At 43.0% G+C, this 20,997-nt stretch overlaps 1 protein-coding gene and 1 non-coding gene across 2 annotated transcripts; both read right to left on the bottom strand.

Annotated features, from left to right (window-relative positions):
* Positions 1-11,012: 11,012 nt before the first annotated feature.
* Positions 11,013-17,013, bottom strand: RPS7 (ribosomal protein S7). The gene is made up of 7 exons (XM_063078134.1): positions 16,954-17,013; positions 16,620-16,702; positions 16,463-16,534; positions 15,378-15,521; positions 14,499-14,563; positions 11,743-11,893; positions 11,013-11,123 (listed from the first exon to the last, which is right to left on the bottom strand). Exons 2-7 carry the CDS (start codon positions 16,692-16,694, stop codon positions 11,046-11,048), a joined length of 585 nt encoding a protein of 194 aa, XP_062934204.1. The 5' UTR covers positions 16,695-16,702; positions 16,954-17,013; the 3' UTR covers positions 11,013-11,045.
* LOC134363459 (small nucleolar RNA SNORA73 family) lies at positions 11,197-11,404 on the bottom strand. Its single transcript, XR_010021714.1, has one exon. It is a non-coding gene; the product is annotated as a small nucleolar RNA SNORA73 family (small nucleolar RNA).
* Positions 17,014-20,997: the final 3,984 nt, after the last annotated feature.

Raw genomic sequence — 20,997 nt, 5'->3', positions numbered from 1 at the left:
TTCAGATGCAAAAATACTTTAAAAAATATTAACAAATAGAATTTAATAATATATAAAGAGATATATAAACTATGACCAAATGGGGTTTCATTCAGGGAGGCAAGTTGGGTCAATATCCAAAAATTAATCAATGTGATCCACTGTGTTAACAAGCTAACAGGAAAATCACACAATCGATCATATGAACTGGTGCAGGAAAAACATTTGGCATATTTCAACACCCTTTCATGGTAGATTTAAAAAAAAAAAAAAAAACCTCTCAGGGTAATAGGGATGGAGAGAAAACTTCTGCAACTTAATAAAGAGCATATATTAAAATAATCTACAGCTTACATCGTACTTCACGGTGAAAGACGTCTTCTTCCTGTGATCAAGGCAAAGGCAAGAATGTCTACCCTCTCCACTCTCACTCAGCAGTGCTGGAAGTTCTAGACACTACAGTGAGGCATGAAAAGGATGCTGCTTGTTGCAGATGACATGGTTGTCTACTTAGAAAATCCCAGAGTCCACACACAAAAAAACTCCTAGAACTATTACATGAGTTCAGCAAGGTCACAGAATACAAGATAAACATTAAGAAGCTATTATATTTCTATAAAATAGCAATGAACTCATAGACACTGAAATTAAAATTATCATTTACAATTGTTCAAAAAAATAAATACTTAGGTATAAATCTAATAAAATATATATAGGACCTATATGCTGAAAACTACAAGATGCTGATGAAATGATCAAAGATCTAAATAAATGGAGAGACATACCATGTTCATGGATCGGGAGACTCAACAGAGTGAAGATTTCAATTCTCCCCCAAACTGATATACAAGTTTAACACCATTTCTATCAAAATCACAGTGAGAATTTTTGTACACATAGACAAGATTATTATAAAATTTATAACAAAAGAGAAAGGAACTAGAATAGCTAAAATAATTTTGAAAAATAATAAACTAGGAGGAATCTCTGTACCCACCTCCAAGACTTATTACACAATGGAATAGAACAGAGAACCCAGAAACAGACCTACAGATATACCCAGTTGATTTCTGATGAAGGAGCAAGTTAATGGAGGGAAGACGGCCTTTTCAACAAATGATGCTGGAGTAATTGGACTTCTACAGGCAAGAAAATGAACCTCCAGCTAAGTCTCACACCTTATACAAAAACTAACTCAAAATAGATCATGAGCTCAAATGTAAAATGTAAAATTGCAAGACTTTTAGAAAAAAAGTAAGAGAAAAATCTTCAGGATCTAAGGATAACTAAATAGTACTTGGATATAACATCAAAAGCCCAATCCACAAAACCAGTAATCAATAAATTGAACTTCATCAAAATTAAAAACTTGTGTTCAGGTCAACGGTTCAGATCCTGCACCAGCCAGCTGCCAAACAAAACAAACAAAAAAGAAAACTTGGGCTCTGAAAAAGACCGTGTTAAAAAGATTTAAAAACAAGCTACAGGATGGGAGAAAGTATTTACAAACCACATATCCGGCAAAGGCCTAGTATCTGGGACATATTAATGTCAAAACTTAACACTAAAATGACAAACAATCCAATTAGAAAATCAGCAGAAAACAGACATTTCACTGAAGAGGACATACAGATGGCAAATTAGCACATGAAGAGATGTTCAACATCATTAGTCGTTAGAGAAATGCAAATTAATCCCACAGGGAGATATCCCTACACCTATTGGGATGGTTACAACAAAACTGTGACAACACCAAATGCTGGCCAGCATGGGAGCCACTGATACCTTGCTGGTGGGAACATAAGATGAAAACAGTTCGGGAGTCTCCTGAAAAATGAAATACGCAACCACCACACGACCCAGCAATGAATGCACTCCTGGGCATTTATGCCAGAGGGATGGAAACATGTTCACACATAAACTTGCACACGAATGTTCACAGCAACTTTATTTGTAATATCCACAAATGAGAATTAGCTCAGACGCCCTTCAGCAGGTGAATGGTCAGGCAGACTGAGACACGTGCTCACTGCAGAATGCTCCCCGGAAATACTGTAAAGGAATGAGACACTGATACATGCAGCAACCTGGACGAAGCTCAAGGGATTCTGCGCAGTGAAAAAATCTATTTCCAAAAGGTTACGGACTGCAGGATTCCATTTATACACTATTAGAATGACAGGGCTGTAGGGACTAGGAACAGATGAGTGGTAGCCAAGGATGAAGGAGCGGGCAGGGCAGGAGGGAAGTGAGGGTGGCTGAGGAAGAGCAACAGGAGGGTCTCTGTGATGACCACATGTGCGACCTGGCAGATCAATGTCGGTACTCTGGCTGCGACAGGCACCACGGTTGTACAAGATGTTACTAGTGGGAAATTGTATACGTGGGATCTCTCTATGTTATTTCTCACAACTGCATGTGACTCTGTAACTACTCCAAAATAAAATGTTTAATTTTAAAAAGCTGCCTGACAGCCCTACTATTTTTGTTTCTTTGCTTATATTATTTGGCTTTTATTGCCTCCTCCATGAAAACAAGTTTCTGTAAAGAGAACTCAATATTTTCTCTAGCATGGTTATTTGAATTACTTATTTTTAGTGGCTGGCCAGTGCAGGAATCTGAACCCACGACCTGGTGTTACAAGGCTGCGCTCTAACCATTTGAGCTAACCAGCCGGCCCCATGGCTTCACATGTATGTACTGGCAATGTCACATAGGTTTTTTGGATGGTTATCAAATTCACGAAAACTTCTATCAGATTTCTTCCACATATAAGGTGTATGATTTCAGGCATTTTGCATCTTGGTTTTTTGTTTTGTGTAGACAACGATCTTAAGTCTTTGAACTGACCACACACCACTGACCAATTTGTGACTGACGACCTCTTTGTACATGGAAATCACTCTGAACCACATAACATCCAACGGAAATCCAAAATAATCCAGCTCAAGTTCAGTTTGTCCCCCCACCCCCACCCCTCACCCCAGGCTGAGGGGATATTTGGCAGTGTTCTGGAGACATTTTTAGTTGTCACAAGTGGGGGCACAGTACCCACCGGCTTCTAGTGGGTAGAGGCCGAAGACGCTGCTAAACATCCTACGACGTACAGGAACGCCCCCGACGGAGAACAATCCAACCCCAAGTGTCAGCAGTGCTGAGCTCGGGAAACCTCAGCCCATCCCAGAGAGGCCGGTGGCCACTCCAGTATCACTCAGCAGGACTGATGGAGGAACGAGCGGTCTTCACTGATTGTGGCTAACATTTTATTTTTGGTAATTTTACAGAAATACGTGACCATGGAGCACAAGGAACACTAGGGCCCCTCCAGCTGAATCCTGATTGCCTGTGGTGTCGGGCAGGGGGTGGCAGGCACAGTGTGTCATACCTGGCAGCCCAGGACACTCACATCCCATCGCTCGGGCAGCCACTCCCTCTGCCTGTGCACGGCTAATGGGTGAAAAGAACAGAACCGTGTTCGGCACCCAGGTGTCGGCTGGGATCGTTCAGAACCCCTCGCTGACATATTATTACCATCACCCCAGAGCCCAAGAACTAGGTACCTCGTCCAAGTTCACGGTTCACAAGGGAATGTGCTGGACTGGAGTCCAGACCTGCCTCACTAATGCCACACTTGTCACCTCCATGGAGCAAGCCGTCGAGAACGCGTCCAGACCAAACCTCCCTCCTCTACAGCCCCTTCCCGCGCCTCACAGAGGCGGGTTCCCATTTGTTCTGTGCTCCTGGAAGGTTACAGGCTTTTTAAAAACTGCCAATAAGCCGACAATTACCCTCAGTCACAGAAATAAAAGTGACTATTCAATTTGCCTATGTCAGGTAGACGGGAAGTCAGAATCACTTTCAGGTTACACCCAACGTCACAAATAAGCACCAAACGTCCCGGTGAGTGCTGGCGGCCCTTGTAGGCCCTCTCCACCTTCCTCCTGTCTCCTCAGCTTTTTCTTGAAAGCATCGAGGTCATGGCCTTTGGGAACAGCCTTCTGCCTCATGGCCTCTGACCCTCTCGCAGTCTGGCTCGCATCCCAGTTGGTATTTACATTTCCCAGAGATAGCTGAGAAATGTGGACAGCAGGAGCCAGAGGAAACCATTTGTCTCTGATGGGAACGTTCACTGGAGGTTACAGTGCGTGCTGCCCTATCTCTGCGACTCTTTGCCCACCAGGACATTCACCGTGGCCACCTCTCTCCCTCCTCATCCCTGAAGAGGGATCCCTCATTTCTCCAGAGCTCCCTGGAAGTGCAGCACAGCATTGCCGCCTCCCCCTCCACCACATGGGACTCATCATTCCGTCTTCCCTGGTCACTCATGGATACGGGACACAGACAGTCCAACAGTACAGGCACCCAGATGACACATTTAAATTGGGACCACACCACTTACCGTGACTACGTGAGAGACAGCACCCCATCAGAGATTAGGAACCTAGTATCAGAGGTTCTCACACTCAAGCCTGCATCAGAGTCATCTAAGGACTTCTTAAAACAAATTGCTGGGATCCACCATTAGAGTTTCTGGTTCAATAGGTTGGTGGTGGGATCTGAGCATCTTCATTTCTAACAAGTTCCCAAGCAGTGCCGAGGGTGCTGGTCCAGGGACCGGACTTTGAGAACCAGTGCCTCCCTCAGAGGATCATTGCAAGGATTTCAGCCAACACAGCAAATGGTCTGCCCCGATGCCTGACCTGTGGACACTCAGTAAACATGTGGCAGCTGCTGCTGGCATTACCAAACATCTGTGCTACTCACCGTTTGCCATGCCTCAACCATCTGTCACGCTGGACTGGACACTTCTGCTCCACCACATACCTCAAAACTGAAAATCAACAAATGGGCCCCTGACTGAGGGAAAGACCTGCTGGGTGTGGGAACCACCCTAGGGGGACACTACCTAACCATCCAGTCAGTGGTCACTTTGGAATGGCACAAAGCAATCACACAGACACACCCATGTAGTTACGCCCACCAACAGAAACATATAAAGTGAGTCTGACAGTGTGGTTTCCTTAAGCGGTGGGGAAAATCAGGTTAAAATGGACATCAAGGGCAGATGTAAAAGCTGACAACATCACACAAGGACACTGGCGGGGGTGGGGGGGGCCTCAGTCTTCTCATGGCCCCTCCCAAGCCATCTTCCAAAGCAAGCCTGAGCATCCATGCCAGAGGTAGACACTGGTCCAAGAAATACATTCCGCAAGCCACAAAGAAAAACATGCCTGCCTAAGGCACACATTAGTAATTTAAAAGTGTGTGCTGCATTGTTTTAAAATTATTTTCTGTCTGTCTCACCCACTGAGCAATGAGGACCTTAGGATAGAGACAGCAACGTATTTCATCTTCCTGTCCCCAGGGTCCACAATATCTGGCATGCAGTGAACGCCTGACAAAGCGTGCCTCTGCACAACCTAGCATGAACTGAACTGCACACTCATCTTCGCTACATGCTGTTAGTGCATCAAATCAGGGCTGAATCTGACAGTGACTGCTGCGGCTGGAGTCTAGCAGGCCAGTGGCTGAAGTCAGTGATCTTAATTACACCGGTTGTCAATAAGTACTGGCCACTAAACATACCAGTGATGACCTGGAACTAAAAAAGAAATATTTCAGCTAAAAGACCTTATCAGAAGTAGCATCTTTTCTGAAATACACCCATCACAAACACACACAATCTAATCTCTTCGCTTCTCCTAAGAGATCCTTGATGTCAGACCCTCAGCTGAGAGCCAGAGGACCTCCTAGCCACCTCGCAGAACCATCTAACTTTGAAGCAATCAGGGATGAGTTTATTTCAGTCAATCCCCTCATGTCATAGAGGGCTGAGGCCCAAAGGAGTTAAGAGACTTCAAGAAAGCTACACAGAATGAAGTGGGAAAAGCAACCAACTGAAAATGTGAATGAAGCTCAGAATCTCCTCCCTTGTTCCATGCATCAGTTGCAGACATGGCTCCTCATCTACTAACCCCGCATCCAAGATGACTCTCAGGCACTGACAACCATGGTCATCGTGAGGTTTCACTAATTCTCACTCCTCCTTTAAAAAATCCTATAACTGACTCAGTTTCCAAGGACAGGACAGCTCATTCATTCAAGTTTTTACTAAGTGCCAGGTAATCTGCTCAGCACACATACCTCCTTGTTGGGTGCAGAGGACTAGTCTGTACTTACTTTTAGAATTGTTATGACTTAAGATCAAGGACTTTCAGAATTAGAAGGACCATCAGACTCCGCTGGTCTAATCCAACCCTTTCATTTCACAAATAAGAAAACTGAGGCCCAGAGAAAAAAGGTGACTCATCCTCAGGCCACAACCCACATACAGGTGTGATTCCCCATCCACAGCATCCTCCCAAGCAGGAGTTTTCAGTAGAGATTCTAACCTCATGAGACTGAGACATGGACTAGTGGTGAGCACGCTTTCAGGGTACTATAACAGGCTTGCAAATTGCCAGAGAACAGTTATGAATAAAATTAGCAGAATGATAAGTCTATTTATGGGACATGCTGAGTTCTGTCAAATGATTAAAAACTGAGTAAGCAGTGAATTTTTCTACTTTCAAGGGACTGGTTAGGCCATTTTAGGTGCAATGAACATCACACTAAGTGAAATGGCAGCCTCATTTAAATGTTATTACAGAGCACGTATTTCATTTTTATCTACACAGAAGTTTGAGTAAAAATGTAATTGCCAAAGAGGCATTCAGACTAAACTTCATTATAATCACGCATCCATTGTTGCTATTATAGTGAGAAAATTCAATAGTTAAATGCATCTTTAACAGCTTCTCCAGCCATAACAGGGATCTCAGTGACCAGGCCCATCTCTGGGAATTGAAACATCTCTACTTTCATTAGACTGTAGTTATATTGTACTGTTATAAGTTTTAATAAATATCAAGTCTAATACCTATTTTATTTTTTATTTTTTTAAAGATGACCGGTAAGGGGCTCTTAACCCTTGACTTGGTGTTGTCAGCACCACGCTCACCCAGTGAGCAAACCGGCCATCCCTATATGGGATACAAACCCGTGGCCTTGGTGTTATCAGCACCGGACTCTCCCGAGTGAGCCACAGGCTGGCCCCTAATACCTATTTTAAACATGCATCTCAGTGCCTCAAAAACCTCAAAATGATGTACCACTTAGGATCTGTGCAACTGTACCGTTACCAGTTCTTATTCTGTTCAAATCAGAGAAAAGATAGAATTATATAGAACAAGGAAAAAAGGAAGATTTAAAAACCACAATTACTTCCCATACATTCTTGTGGGTTTAGTATCAAATCTTTGTTGAACTGTTTTTCAAAATTATTCTACACATTTTTCTTTCTTGAGAGCAAGTTTACTGATAAATTGTAGTGACTATAAGCACACTAGTTCCCAAACTGTTTTGTTATGTATTCCATCAAGTAAAATTTTTTGGCATCTCCAATATGTGTAGATATTAATGTAGAATGTACTACAGTACAAAGAGTATGTACATTATAAAAACAAAGAAATTTTAAATGGATAAAAGTAGTAATGGTACCCAAACCTTTTTGTTCACCTAGATACTAATTTTAGTGAAAGCAATGTGATTGACACAATTTTGAAAACCTTAGTTTTTCTTTTTTAGCCTTTTTGCAGCAGCTGGCCAATATGGGGATCCAAACCCTTGACCTTGGTGTTATCAGCACCACACTCTAACCAAGCGAGCTAACTGGCCAGCCCAGAAAAGCTTGGCTTAATACTTAACGATGTATCAATTTAAAACCTAGTTCTAAGTTTAGTTTATTTTTGTACTTAATTTTAATAATTATCAGAGCTAAAAGAAGATTCAAGTAATACGAGGCTTAGAATTCACTTCAAAAATCTCCAACAAAAAGAGGGGCAGGAATAGATGAAATAAGATCAGCAAAATATCACTAAGTGCTGAACCTGAGTGACAGGGACAGTTAATCCACCACACTATTATACACAGAAATATATAACTGCACCATATACATATAGTCCACTACACTATTCTGTTATACTTCTGCCTGTGACACACTTTCCACTATGAAGTCTGATTTTAAAGACATCTTTCAAAGACAAACGCAAATGGAAGAAGCCTGTCTTCGGCTATGCTTTCTATCTAGCAATTGCGCAGAAGTTTTTGTTAAAAACCAACCAAAATTTTCCATCTTTCCTTGTATTGTGGTAATCTTTGTTCTTGCAAATTGGAAGGTATTGAATACTTAAATTTTTAATTAATGAATTTAAAGCCACCTCAAACTATTCGTAAGTCTTAAATAGGTTAGAATGCTCTAATCCTAAGTTTTTACAGTATGCAGAGTAATATGTCACGTTCTTTCACCTTAAATGGAAGCATTTCCCAAATGGCCATCTTAAAATATGCTCACTCTACTAGTTTCCAAAAGCCATTATTTTCTCATGTAATGTTAAAACTTCTCTTCCTACAGATAGATTTTTTGATTTAACATCTACTAGGTGTCTCACTGATAGACAATGGCGTCACAGAAAAATAAATTCAGAAAAAATCTTAGAAGAAAAACGTCTAATATTCTAGGTAGCTTATAAATCGTTTCCCAGACTAACCAGTGAACCCATGATACAAGCAAGTTTCATAATCATGCCCTGTCTTATTCAAACATTCAACCACTTAATATAACCCATAATTGCTTGCTAATTGCAGCATTTTATAAGCTGAAAAAAAACAAGACTGAATTTGCTCCAGTCCACTCCTCCATGCTGTTTAGCTCATGTCACCTTCTATAATTTAAAGTTAAAAAGCTTCATCTTCTCCCTCACCGATTCATCCCATATGGCACCTTTGGAGATCTGCTTCAGACCCTGAAGATCCCTAGGTAATGGAGCTGCAGTGGCTGACACCAAGGCCTAGCCAGTGCAATTTAGTGAGGCACATATTTACAATCCCTGACACTAACTAGCCACTACTATGAAAAAGAACTCATCTGTTGGTATAGATATTTTACATACATTATGGAGTAGGTAATGAAATCCCACACTACAAACTAGAAACTGAGGCTCAGTGGTGACATCCAAAGAGTACTATGTCCTTAGAATTATGCTCAAGTAGAAAAAGGAACTCTCATACATTGTTGGTGGGACTGCAAAATGGTGCAGCCTCTATGGAAAATGGTATGGAGGTTCCTCAAACAATTGCAGATAGATCTGCCATATGACCCAGCTATCCTACTGTTGGGAATATACCCAGAGGAATGGAAATCATCAAGTCGAAGGTATACCTGTTCCCCAATGTTTATCGCAGCACTCTTTACAATAGCCAAGAGTTGGAACCAGCCCAAATGCCCATCATCAGATGAGTGGATACGGAAAATGTGGTACATCTACACAATGGAATACTACTCAGCTATAAAAACGAATGAAATACTGCCATTTGCAACAACATGGATGGACCTTGAGAGAATTATATTAAGTGAAACAAGTCAGGCACAGAAAGAGAAATACCACATGTTCTCACTTATTGGTGGGAGCTAAAAATTAATATATAAATTCACACACACACACACACACACACACAAAAACGGGGGGGGGGAAGAAGACATAACAACCACAATTATTTGAAGTTGATACGACAAGCAAACAGAAAGGACATTGTTGGGGGGGAGGGGGGAGGGAGAAGGGAGGGAGGTTTTGGTGATGGGGAGCAATAATCAGCTACAATGTATATCGACAAAATAAAATTTAAAAAAATAAAATAAAATAAAAAAATAAAAATAAATAAAAAAAGAATTATGCTCAAGTAAAAACATGCATCCTCCTATACAGCCTATCAGATCAGTTTCCAGATTTATGGCCACAAAAACTGAACATTCCTCTGCTACGTTCATCCAGTATTTTCTGAAGACCAACATATGCTAAACATTGAGATGACAAGACAATGATGAAGCCTACTGCAAAACCACAAAACCCAGATCAGAAGACGAAGGGGGGACTTTGAGTTGGCAAAGGGTGAGATGGATAGTTTACAGCACCCTGGCCCAAGTAAATACGTTCCAGAGAAATCAGGGAAAAGGACCACAGCCGTGTCTACTGTGACAGGGACTACAGGACGTACACGGCAGGACTGGGGAGGGAGAAAATGGACCAGTGAGGATAAGACGAGGTTCTTGGTGACTGACTGCTTAAGGGGGTATCTTCCTCACTCACCCGTGAATCTACCAAGACCTCGGTCACCACGTAAGGGGAGAGCATCAGAGCAGGTACTGCAGGTGTGAAACATCTGTTATGCCTGCATCACCATGTAATTCAGCCCCTCAACAGCCTGACCTTCAACTGCAAAATGGGAAAATACTATTGTTTCAACTCAAAGTTAGTCTTAAAAATTAACTTTCAAAGTTAGTCTGAAATCAGATGAGCTAGTCTGCGTGTAGGAATAATTGCAGTAAAACACGTTGTTTGGGGCTACCTTCCCTAAGACTCCAGGATCCTAACTTCCCCTGGAAGAACCACTATGGTCAACTAATACTGCTCCAGGATCCTAACTTCAGAGTTTTCACTTCACCTAATGTCTGCATTTTATGGACTAGAAAACTAAGGAATTGAGCAGTTAATTACCCACCCACGTTACATACCATTTGGAGTGTATTAGAATCTATTAATTGTGCTCTCACACTTGACTTCTGAAAGTCCATTTAAAACCTAACATGGACTTATGTATAAAAATTGAGTGATTCCGTTGGAAGAGGAAGAAGTTGTCAATGTGTAGTTTCCATTCTACAAGATGGAGATGTGTTTCATAATGCAGCTATACAGTGTAGGCAACTCAACTACAAAAAGTGGGTAAAATGGTAAATTTTGTTTCTTGTCACAGTAAAAAAGTACCTGTATATTTCTTCACCAGGTACATGGACATCCTTCAAATACAAACTTCCTGGACAAACAGGCCCCCACTCAGCCCAAAATCCTCCAGCCTACATAGGAAGCTACTATTACAACGTAATGTAGACAGCTATGCATCCAGTCTTCGGAATTTTGAAAAACATACCTAAAACAGAATACCATGAATATATTTTATTTACTCATTTTTGTTTACAACTGAAACTCTGGAAATTCAAAATTAACATCCTTGCCCGTGAGCTTCTTATAGACACCAGAAAAAGTTTCAACCTACAAGAAAAGAAATAATCGTCACAAAACTTTTAAATACACACACTCATCTTAAAACCTAATGACTTTGTGAAGTTGTGCCCTACATGGTTTTTCTCCTCAGCAACCAGGCACTGAGAAGACAAGGAATGTACAAGATGTGGCCACAACAGTCCCAAGACTGGGGACAAGCTCATCTCCAATGTCATGGGACAGGATTCTACACCACTGCACCTGAGTGCTGTGCTCCTTTGTGCCACACAGACGAAGACACGAAGGGACCCAGTGGCTGTCCACATTGGTTGTTTTACCAAGTGTGAAGAAAAATGACAGTTCTCCCAAGACTCATTTAATACCACCAGCATCCCACCCCTAACTTATCTAGAATATACAGCCTTCCTAACGTCAGAACATAAAAATTATTTTACTCCTAATAACTTGAACAGTACACAGTGTCAAGTGTCCAATTTTTTAAACATCTCCCAATTTCAAACCTGACATACATAATCCAAAGCAGACAGGGCTGAGGTGCAGACTAAGTTTACAATTACTGTTTCCAGTGGACATGGAGACCCATTTACACTGCGATCCACTCTCCTCTGTGGTTGACTTTTTCTGTAATAAAATGTTAACCTGTTACCTTGTGTTCCACATTGTTCTGCTGTGCTTTGTCCAAGTGCACCTTTATGAGCCGGCTGCCATCTAGTTTCACACGGATTCTCTTGCCCACAATTTCACTCGGGAAGACCAAATCCTCAAGGATCGCATCGTGCACAGCTGTCAGCGTGCGGCTTAAGGGATAGTGACAAATGTTAGCAATGCCTTCCCTACCTCAGGTGACCCCCAAGTCAAAACAAAAATGCAAACCACGGATTCCTGAAGTCCAATGAACACTAATTTTCAAATTGTCTAATTATATTTCATATATCACACTAAAGCCTTTGTTAACTAGAATAAGATAAGTAGCTTATTAATTTACAAAAGCTTAGTCTATCTTAAATGTGATAACCTGGTAAATTACATATTTACCTAGCCATTATAAGTAATTATCTCTGGGAAGGAGAAGATTAATGACGAATTTTATACATCTTTATTTTTCACTCATAATGTCTCAATTAAGTCACTGAAGTAACTTTACTAGTCTTCCTCCAAAACCACCCCCTCCAAAGCTGTCAAAGAAACCTTTCTAAAATACTGATGTGATCACATAATTTACGAAGATTTCTTAGACTCCAAGATACCACTAAAGCTCCTCCTCGTCTTCCATGATCAAATGAGGCAATATTCTATCCCAAAAGATACTGTCTCACCAGCTCTAGGACAGCGGCCCCTCCCATGTGCCCTGATGTTCAACCTACCCCACTGCACATACTGCCAATGAAATCTTGCTCCTCATCTGATTATCACTATCAAGTACACAACTACCTAAGTTGCTGCCTTACAAATAAGAAGGCTCTATTAATTCTAAACTTCTGGGCACCTATTCTGTACCACAAGATGTCAGGAGTAAATCAAAAGACAGTTCTTATTTTCAACATTTATAGAGCTGCCTATATTATGGCAATTTGTCTAGGTCTTACTCACCCCACAGAAGGAACAGACACTACATTCTACTCATTTGTATTTCCTGCTTGGTGGTACCAAGTTACACAGTAAAGGTTTTGTAATGACTCTCAATCTGTTTGCCAAGGACTTACTGTTCCATGATCAGACAGCAAGCTAGAAGGAAATCCACTTCCCAAAGCTTTCACTACCCTTCAGAAAGCAAATTAGATGGCTAGATTGTTCTCTGCTCATTAATAAGGCATATTTTTACAGTACTAGGAAGGCACACAAATATGGGAATCTAACAGAATTAACACTCTCCTTAAAAGTCGTCTCTCCGATTACAAGGTTATCTAAAATCCTTTAAAACAGGGAGCAATGGCACTGCCCCTTTAATAATCACAAAACACAGACACTGAGTGCTTCAGAGGAAAAGTCAGTGAGAACACCTACTGTTAAACTCTAAACAGTATCAGAGTATGACAGACCGTATAGCCACTGCTATAGCCAAATACCACTGCTATAGCCACCCCCCCCCCCGCAAAAAAAAAAAATTTCAGCATTTAATCTGAGCTGAAGAGAACTCTGCTGATGCGAGAAAATAAATCTGAAAGCAGGAAACCAGATTGGACAAGTGGCAGAAACACTATGACCTACCAACTAGACCTTGGTGTGAAGGAGAATAGAAGGCATAAATGTACAGAACATAGTGTTCTATCTACAGTGTTTAATGAACAGCGTTTAAATGTGTAGGGACACAGTGAAGTCATTACCTGAGAAAACTTGGAAAACATAGGTTTGGGATGAGGGAGAAAAAGCTGCAGATTTGGGAGGCAGTCCCTTGGTTGGGTACAAAGCAAAGGTACTGTTTTTATACTTAACCTCTAATTCGGACTCTCAGAATTGAGATTATAAACCCCTTTTTAAGTATCATGATAAAAAAAATCCTGAAAAAAATATCCTAAGCCATATATAATTCATATTCCAGAAAATCTGGCCCCTCCCTTCCTGGTCTCATCTGCTACTTCTCCTCTCTGCACGCAAGGTGCTGTAATAACATCTACCCACAATACTAGGTGCCCATCCCTTTTCCAGTGGTTTTTAGACCATGACTGGATTTCTAAAAAATTCTTAGTACTACTACTATTAGCTGTAATAAGCAAATACTCCAAGCCTTGAGTCAGTTTTCTCATCCACTGACAATCATACATTTCACAGGGTGGCTGCAGTTAATAGGGATACCTAGAACATCTTTTCTCAAAATGGTCCCTAGGGAAGGGTCTGCAGAAATCTAATAATCTAAGTTTGTGAAACAATGTACTCATCAGAGACATTAACAAAATACCAGAGGCCTAGTTCAAGAAATCAACTATCAGTATTTGAGTTTACGCCAGATTACCTGTAAGTCAATCAAGTTCATAAATCATTCTCCATCAGCATCTTCAACTGTAGTGTTAACTGTGATGTCAGCACCAGAAAAATCCATCTAATTTTTTACTTGTAATCCACAGCAAAAATGAAGAGCAAAGAGACATCTCAGCCTACCTCTACTGTTGAGTATGCCTTATCACATAATACCAATGACTTCCTTCTCATTCCTAGCCTTTACCCAAAGAATTGGAGGAAACAGTCTCATCTTTTGCGACAGCACTGACCTATCGCATATACTGCCTACACATACACTACACGTAAACTTTACATTTAGAATTCTAAAACATCACATATAATTACATAGAAAACCAAACGTTACTCAAAAATTTCCACGTGAACAGCTTGTTGTATAATAAACTACAACTTGCACAAATTAAGAGTTAACAGTACACACATTTTCAATGCTGCTAAAATACTCACCTCCTGGGACGCTTTTGCTTATTTTTTGTACGGCTTTTTCGAGTTGGCTTCGGCAGAATTCTCCTCTGCAAGGTAAAAATTATCATGTAAGAAAATGCAAAAAAAATAAAAAGGACCATAAACTGATAGAAAGCTAAAAACTGTTAAACTCCTTTAAAAGCAAAGACAGTAACAGAGTAAGTTCAAAGTTCAAAGCAAAACAACCTAAATCATTTACTGAGAAACCCTTCTATGAAGTTACTTCCTGATTTTTCAGAAATTCACTCAGAATCCATAGCTTTTATTAAAATGCTACTGAGAAAAACATCTCCCAAACATAGTACATCTTTCCACATTCAATAAGGCCCACTACCCAATACAGGTACTAAATACTATTTCTTTTACTCCTGCTCAGTCCTGACATTTAATTCCCCATAGACTTCACTCTGCATCCGAACCTTAAAAAACCTTTCTTGACTATCTGCCCTTTTTCCTACCAACTAGTCTTTAGCATCTCTTTTCCCTCCCATAGTCTGATTCACCGGAGCAGCATGAGCTTAGGACCAGTAATTCTATCAGGTAGAAAAATCACTGCTCAGTATCAACCAGGCTTCTTAGTTTGATCACCACTACGTTCATGAAACTGTAAATACGGAGGGCCATTTTAATAGCTCAAAAATACAGCCCTGTCACTTCACAGATTTCTTAAATTGTTAAGATTAATGGAGTACTTTATCTTTCTAGCCCAAAGCAAACACAACTTTCCCAGCACCCTACCACCTAGACTAGTTTCTTTGTATTCATGATAGGATTGTTTTCATTATTCTAACTACCAACACAGTCTAAACACAAGTAGTTTACACAAAACCCACAAAATAAAACATTTAACAAAACAGATACCTGAGCAATAAAGACAACGTGCTTCCCACTGAACTTTTTCTCCAATTCGCGTACTAGCCGGACTTGGATTTTCTGGAAGGATTTCAGTTGAGGAACCGGAACAAAGATTATGATAGCTTTCCGACCACCACCAACTTCAATTTCCTTTAGAAAAAAAAAAAAAAAATTCCTTTTTTAAAGCTCCTACCATCCTCTTCTCCCCGCTCAGGCGTCATCCCACGTGACACCAGTTAACGTAAATACTAGTTAGGTAGGAGGACACCCGAATTCGAGTTCCTCTGAAAGCCATTTCTTAGCTCACTTCTCACTGCCACGTACCACAGCCCCGCTATCAGTGTTTCTCATGCCTGACAAACATGAAACGCAAAACGTTCAGCTTAAAGTGTGAAATTTTTAGGTTTCTTGCAACCAAAAGCGATGACTGGCCGCCCTCCACACAGGCCTCTTCTCCACACTGTCCACGCACACTATAGATTCAGGAATAAAAACAGATTTACAAAAACTATTCCCAGTTCTCTGCACACGAAGCAGATGTACTAACTCTAGACAACCGCTTCCAGCAAATAAAGAAGAAGCGCCGCGGACCAGTTAGAGGCGGAGGAGCACAGTCTAGGCCCGAGCTTTGCAGGCTGCACCAGGCTCATACAAGCCTCTGTCCAGCCTCCGCACTAGGGCAGGAGCGAGGACGGACGGGGACCGAGCCCCGGCACGCGAGTCCAGCCAGGGCCTCCCCCTGCGCCCCAGGGCTCCCCGACCCCCGCTTCCCAGACCCCTGCACCCCCGGGCTCCCCGACCCCCTGCACCCCAGGGCTCCCCGACCCCTGCACCCCCGGGCTCCCCGACCCCCTGCACCCCAGGGCTCCCCGACCCCCGCTTCCCAGACCCTGCACCCCCGGGCTCCCCGACCCCCTGCACCCCAGGGCTCCCCGACCCCCGCTTCCCAGACCCCCTGCACCCCCGGGCTTCCCGGACCCCCGGCTCCCCACTTCCAAGACCCCCTGTACCCCCGGGCTCCACGACCCCCGCTTCCCGGACCCCCCGGGTCCCCGCTTCCAGGACCCCCACGCCCCCGGCCCGGCGCCCACCTTGGCCGCGGTGATGTTCAGCTCCCGCAGCTGAGCCTTCAGGTCCGAGTTCATCTCCAGCTCCAGTAGCGCCTGAAGCGGCACAAGGCACAGGGACCCTCAGCGCCGCCGCCCGCGAGCGCCCCACGACCCCGCGACCCCGTGACCCCGCGCCCACCTGGGAGATGCCGGACTCGAACTCGTCCGGCTTCTCGCCGTTGGGCTTCACGATTTTGGCGCTCGAGCTGAACATGGCTTCTCCTGCGGGCACAAACGCGCGGGGGTCGGGGGTCAGGGCCCCGGGCCGCAGGCGCCGCGAGCTCGCCCCGGTCCCGGCCGCGGCCCCGACCCCTGCCCTGGCCGCCCCGCAGCAGCCATCGGAGGTCGCAAGCTGGGTAATCGGCTGTATCCCCTCCCGGCGAACACGGCCCGCGGCTCCAGGGCTGACTCCAAAGAGCGTTTTCCTCAACGCGGGACAAAAAGTCCCGCGCGAGCAACGGCCACAAACCTACCTTGTTGAGCGCCGGCTTAGGAAGAGGCCGAGATCTCGCGAGAGCGCCTCAAATCCCGGTGGCCTAAGGCAAGAGGCGGGATCAGCGCGAGTTTGAGGGACGGAAACAGGAAAAGCCACTGAGAAGCGGTAGGAAGTCTAGAGAGACCCAGGAAGTGGTCCCGGGGGAAGCGTGTGCTGGTAACGCTTTTCCGCCGTCGTCCTTTGGTGCCGTCGTCAAGAGTTCCTGCGCTGACTCCCGAGGTTCCGGGCCGCGGTCTCCGTTGGAGGCGGGCGCCGGGGCGACGTAGTTTAGGGGATGTGACCCAGGGGACAGAAGACGGTCCCTCGGTGCCTAGAGGTTTTTCAGTAGGAGAAAGTTCATGTATAAAAGGGAGGACTGGAGACACTGGAGCCCGTTTGCTCAGGACTCGGCCTGACTGAGGTGCAACTGACTTGCTCCTAAAGGACGGTCGCAGCTTCCCTAAGCCCAGGGCCCCGCAGGGCGGTCACACGGCGACGCTTTCACTAGCCGGGTCAGCGTGGACAGCCTGAGCTCACCGTGCGGCCGGTCGTTTAGTTGCATTACCGTCAATATACCAGCTTCTAACAAGCACCTCCATCCATTGTTTCCTAAGCCCTTTCCCAGTGGAAATAGCCAGAGAGGCCCGGGGGACAGCGGGTGATCCGTGCAGGTGACATCAGAATTAAATGCACTTGAACTGCTTTGTTAGCTCAGGGTCAAAAGGCCCGAAGGTGACGCTGTGCCTGCTCTGCAGAGTGGAGTAAACGCACGGGCTAATGACAACCATTTCCCATTTCATTTCTGGACCCAGTTAGAGGTGCAGCATAAAAACGCCCTTTTCCCCTCCCAGCCTAATGCCGTGTCAGCTTTCTTGCAGGGAGAAGCCTTGGCTTCCTAAAGAATCAGGCACACTGCGATTAAAAGATGCCTGTCGCTGGGAAGGCCGTCAAAGCCTTGAAGGGACCTAGAAGCAGGTAGGCAGTGCACACAATGAGAAATGGCTATTGCAGGAAATCCAGCTGCAAACCAAAGTATTTAAAATGTGTTTTGTCATCTTTTCCTATCCCCAATAGTGCTACTGAGTGACATATCTGTACTAGAGGGAGAACTGAGGGGCTCCAGGACATCAATTTGGGGAGGCCTGGGGGCTGTGATCAGAGTGGCAGAAGCCACCTGCTGATGAGTGACAGGGGCGGAGAAATGGAACAGGACGCCTGTATTGAAGGTGTTTCCTCCTTTTTATAGAGAAACACATTCAGCAGGTGCATCATCTCGAGCATTTTTTTTTTTTAGAGTTTCAAGAAACAATGATTTAATAAACCAACACGTCCTTGTAAATTTGATTAAATAGACTCATATTTAGGAACCTTGAGCTTTGTTTAGACATTTCTTTTTTTTTTTTGGTAAGATGACCGGTAAGGGGATCTTAACCCTTGACTTCGTGTTGTCAGCACCACGGTCACTCAGTGAGCCAACCGGCCATCCCTATACAGGGATCCGAATTACTGTATGTCAATCACCCTCAGCCATTATTCTCTTTTGATGCTCAAATTGTCTCACTTAATTGTGGCCAATAGGAACCTCTTTCTGATTACCTCCAGTGACCTGTCATCTCCATTAATCTTTGAATATATTCTTGCTTTCTGGCACAAGATATTCCAGGCTGGCTTTGTACTTTTATGCCCCAAGCATGGAATAAACCTCTTATCCAAGAAGCCCTGATTTTTTTTTTTTTTTTGGAAAATAGTATTAGAGGCCAGACTCTTGGCACTAGGAGCCATTTCAGTGGACATAGCTAAAAAAGATGCTTTTTAAAAATAATTTCATATAAATATACAAGTTCATATTGCCATTCCCAATCTGGTTCTAATTGGACAGTGTTTCTTCTAAAAATCCTTGATTCTAGAATCGCATCTCCTTTTATAATAAAAATCTTTGTTGTAACACCAAGGTCAAGGTTCAGATCCCCATACTGGCCAGGCACCAAAAACATAAAAAAATAAAAATTTTGATTCCTAAACACATAAATATAATCACTTGCTTTATCTGACAATATGAGAGAATAAATTCAAAATAACAAATCAATATTATTGTAAACCATACATATGAATACTTAATAAAAATCAAAAAGTTCTAGGAGGATTTACAGTCTGTTTGTTCTGCTCCAGTTTAGTTGTGATCTCTCACTCTGGTGTCTATTGGTTCTTCTGTGATAGACAGTTTAAGGCAATTGTTTCAGCTTGTTTTCAGTTTAGGGATTTTGGCACCCTAACAAGCTGACAGGTTTAAGGCCATAAAAAGGAGCGGCTTTCAGCTACTAAAAGAGAGAAGGATCTACTTGACCTTGAGAGCATAGAAAGAACTTCAAACTCAGTCTCCAAAATTCTTTAAATGGATTTATTTAGCCACCATCCGAGTTATCAATCTACAATAACATAATGAGTCATAGAAATAATTGCTAGCTGAATTAATGGCCTCCTACTTCTAAATTTCTGTAATATCAGAACTCAAGAATTTCACATACTCATAAAAACTTTTAAATATCCTAATCCCTATTTTGATTTTTCAAGCTTTATAATTTTTTTGATCTTTGTTTAAGCTACAAGTTCTCTTTCATTTTATAATATACAGTATTCCCTACTATTCTAACAGATATTGTTATACCAATGTTTGCCATTATAATCTAAATGATTGACTAATGGTATTATCTTGATGATACCAAACACCACCAAGAACACACCTGTAATTGAACAAGTTGGCTTATTATTACAGGGAGGAAAACACACACTGAGCAACCATGGGACGTCTTATAAGGAGGTGTTAGAAAAGATTTATAGGGTTTGGAGTTTGTGTAAGGTAATTTGGAGGAGGGCTTAAAGAAAGTGGGATTGCTCTGGATTGGATGTTCTCAGGAAGCAGGAGTAATTCTGTGATTGGGTGTGTTAATATCATTACTAGCAAGAGCAGACTAGAGCAAGGCTACAGCTATAATTAGCTTTTTTAAAAAAATCAGCCGTCACTCTTATTAGCCAGGAGGGCAGGTTGTATGAGATTTTGTGACTCAGACAATGTTCATACTTTGTCTACGTGATTTTGGAGTGGTCTCATTTTCATCTTCATCAGTCATGAATTGATGTAGCTGTGTCTGATTTTTTTTTTTTTCTTTTTTTTTTTTTTTTTTTTTTTTTTGTGACCGGTAAGGGGATTGCAACCCTCGGCTTGGTGTGCCCGCACCACACTCAGCCAGTGAGCGCACTGGCCATCCCTATATAGGATCCGAACCTGCGGTCTCGGCGCTCCCACTGCCGCACTCTCCCAAGTGAGCCATGGGGTCGGCCCAGCTGTGTCTGATTTTGATGTTTTCTGAAATCATTTATGTTCAACGGCAAAGCACCAAGACCTTACTGTGGGTGCCAGACTGGTTATCACAACACCCAGGCCAGCAGATAGTGCCAGGCCAGCTCCTGTGTGTCAGGGGCTGCTTTTCTCTTTCTCACCCAGTGCAGGCCAAGATTTTTATTTTCCAGCAGAGGGGTCAAGGAGTGATCAAATACATTAGATTTTCATGTGATTAGCAAGGAACAATCCATGAATACAGATTGTTGAGTTTTGCCTGAAATCTTTTCTGACTTATGAGTCAAAACTCAGATTTATATATATGTATATTATTTTTATTACGGAAGACATAAATGTAGAGCTTCCGGTCAAGATGGCAGAATAGATGGTGCCCAGTGTCACGTCATTCTCTCCCACAAATCAACCAATTTACAACTATTAAAAAGCAATGACAGCCAAGCTGAGGACACTAGAGCTCAGGAGAAGAGGAGGAGAGACCTACAGAATGCGTGAAGGTGGGAGAAGCCACGATGAGAGAAAGGACCACTCCCACCATTTCAAGTCCTGTCTGCTTTAAGACTGGCCCTGGTGAGCACACAGAGCAGGAGCTGGCAAAAGCTGCATCTGTGCCCTTCATATAAAGTTGCTTGGAGGTGGCAGGGGAGAAGAGGGCCTTGGTGGCCCCCAGTCCAGCAAGACCACTAA

Source organism: Cynocephalus volans, chromosome 14 (assembly GCF_027409185.1).
Source record: "Cynocephalus volans isolate mCynVol1 chromosome 14, mCynVol1.pri, whole genome shotgun sequence".
In the NCBI taxonomy this organism is placed as follows: Eukaryota; Metazoa; Chordata; class Mammalia; order Dermoptera; family Cynocephalidae; genus Cynocephalus; species Cynocephalus volans.
The sequence above is the reverse complement of the archived record's forward strand: the minus strand, read 5'-3'. Positions and strand labels throughout refer to the sequence as shown.

Coding starts and splice junctions, on each gene's coding strand:
- RPS7 (XM_063078134.1), bottom strand. CDS start 16,694: ATGTTCAGCTCGAGCGCCAAAATCGTGAAGCCCAACGGCGAGAAGCCG. Junction 15,522..16,462: donor TGAACATCACCGCGGCCAAG/GTGGGCGCCGGG, acceptor TTTTTTCTAAAG/GAAATTGAAGTTGGTGGTGG. Junction 11,894..14,498: donor AAGCAAAAGCGTCCCAGGAG/GTGAGTATTTTA, acceptor CTATCCCTTAAG/CCGCACGCTGACAGCTGTGC.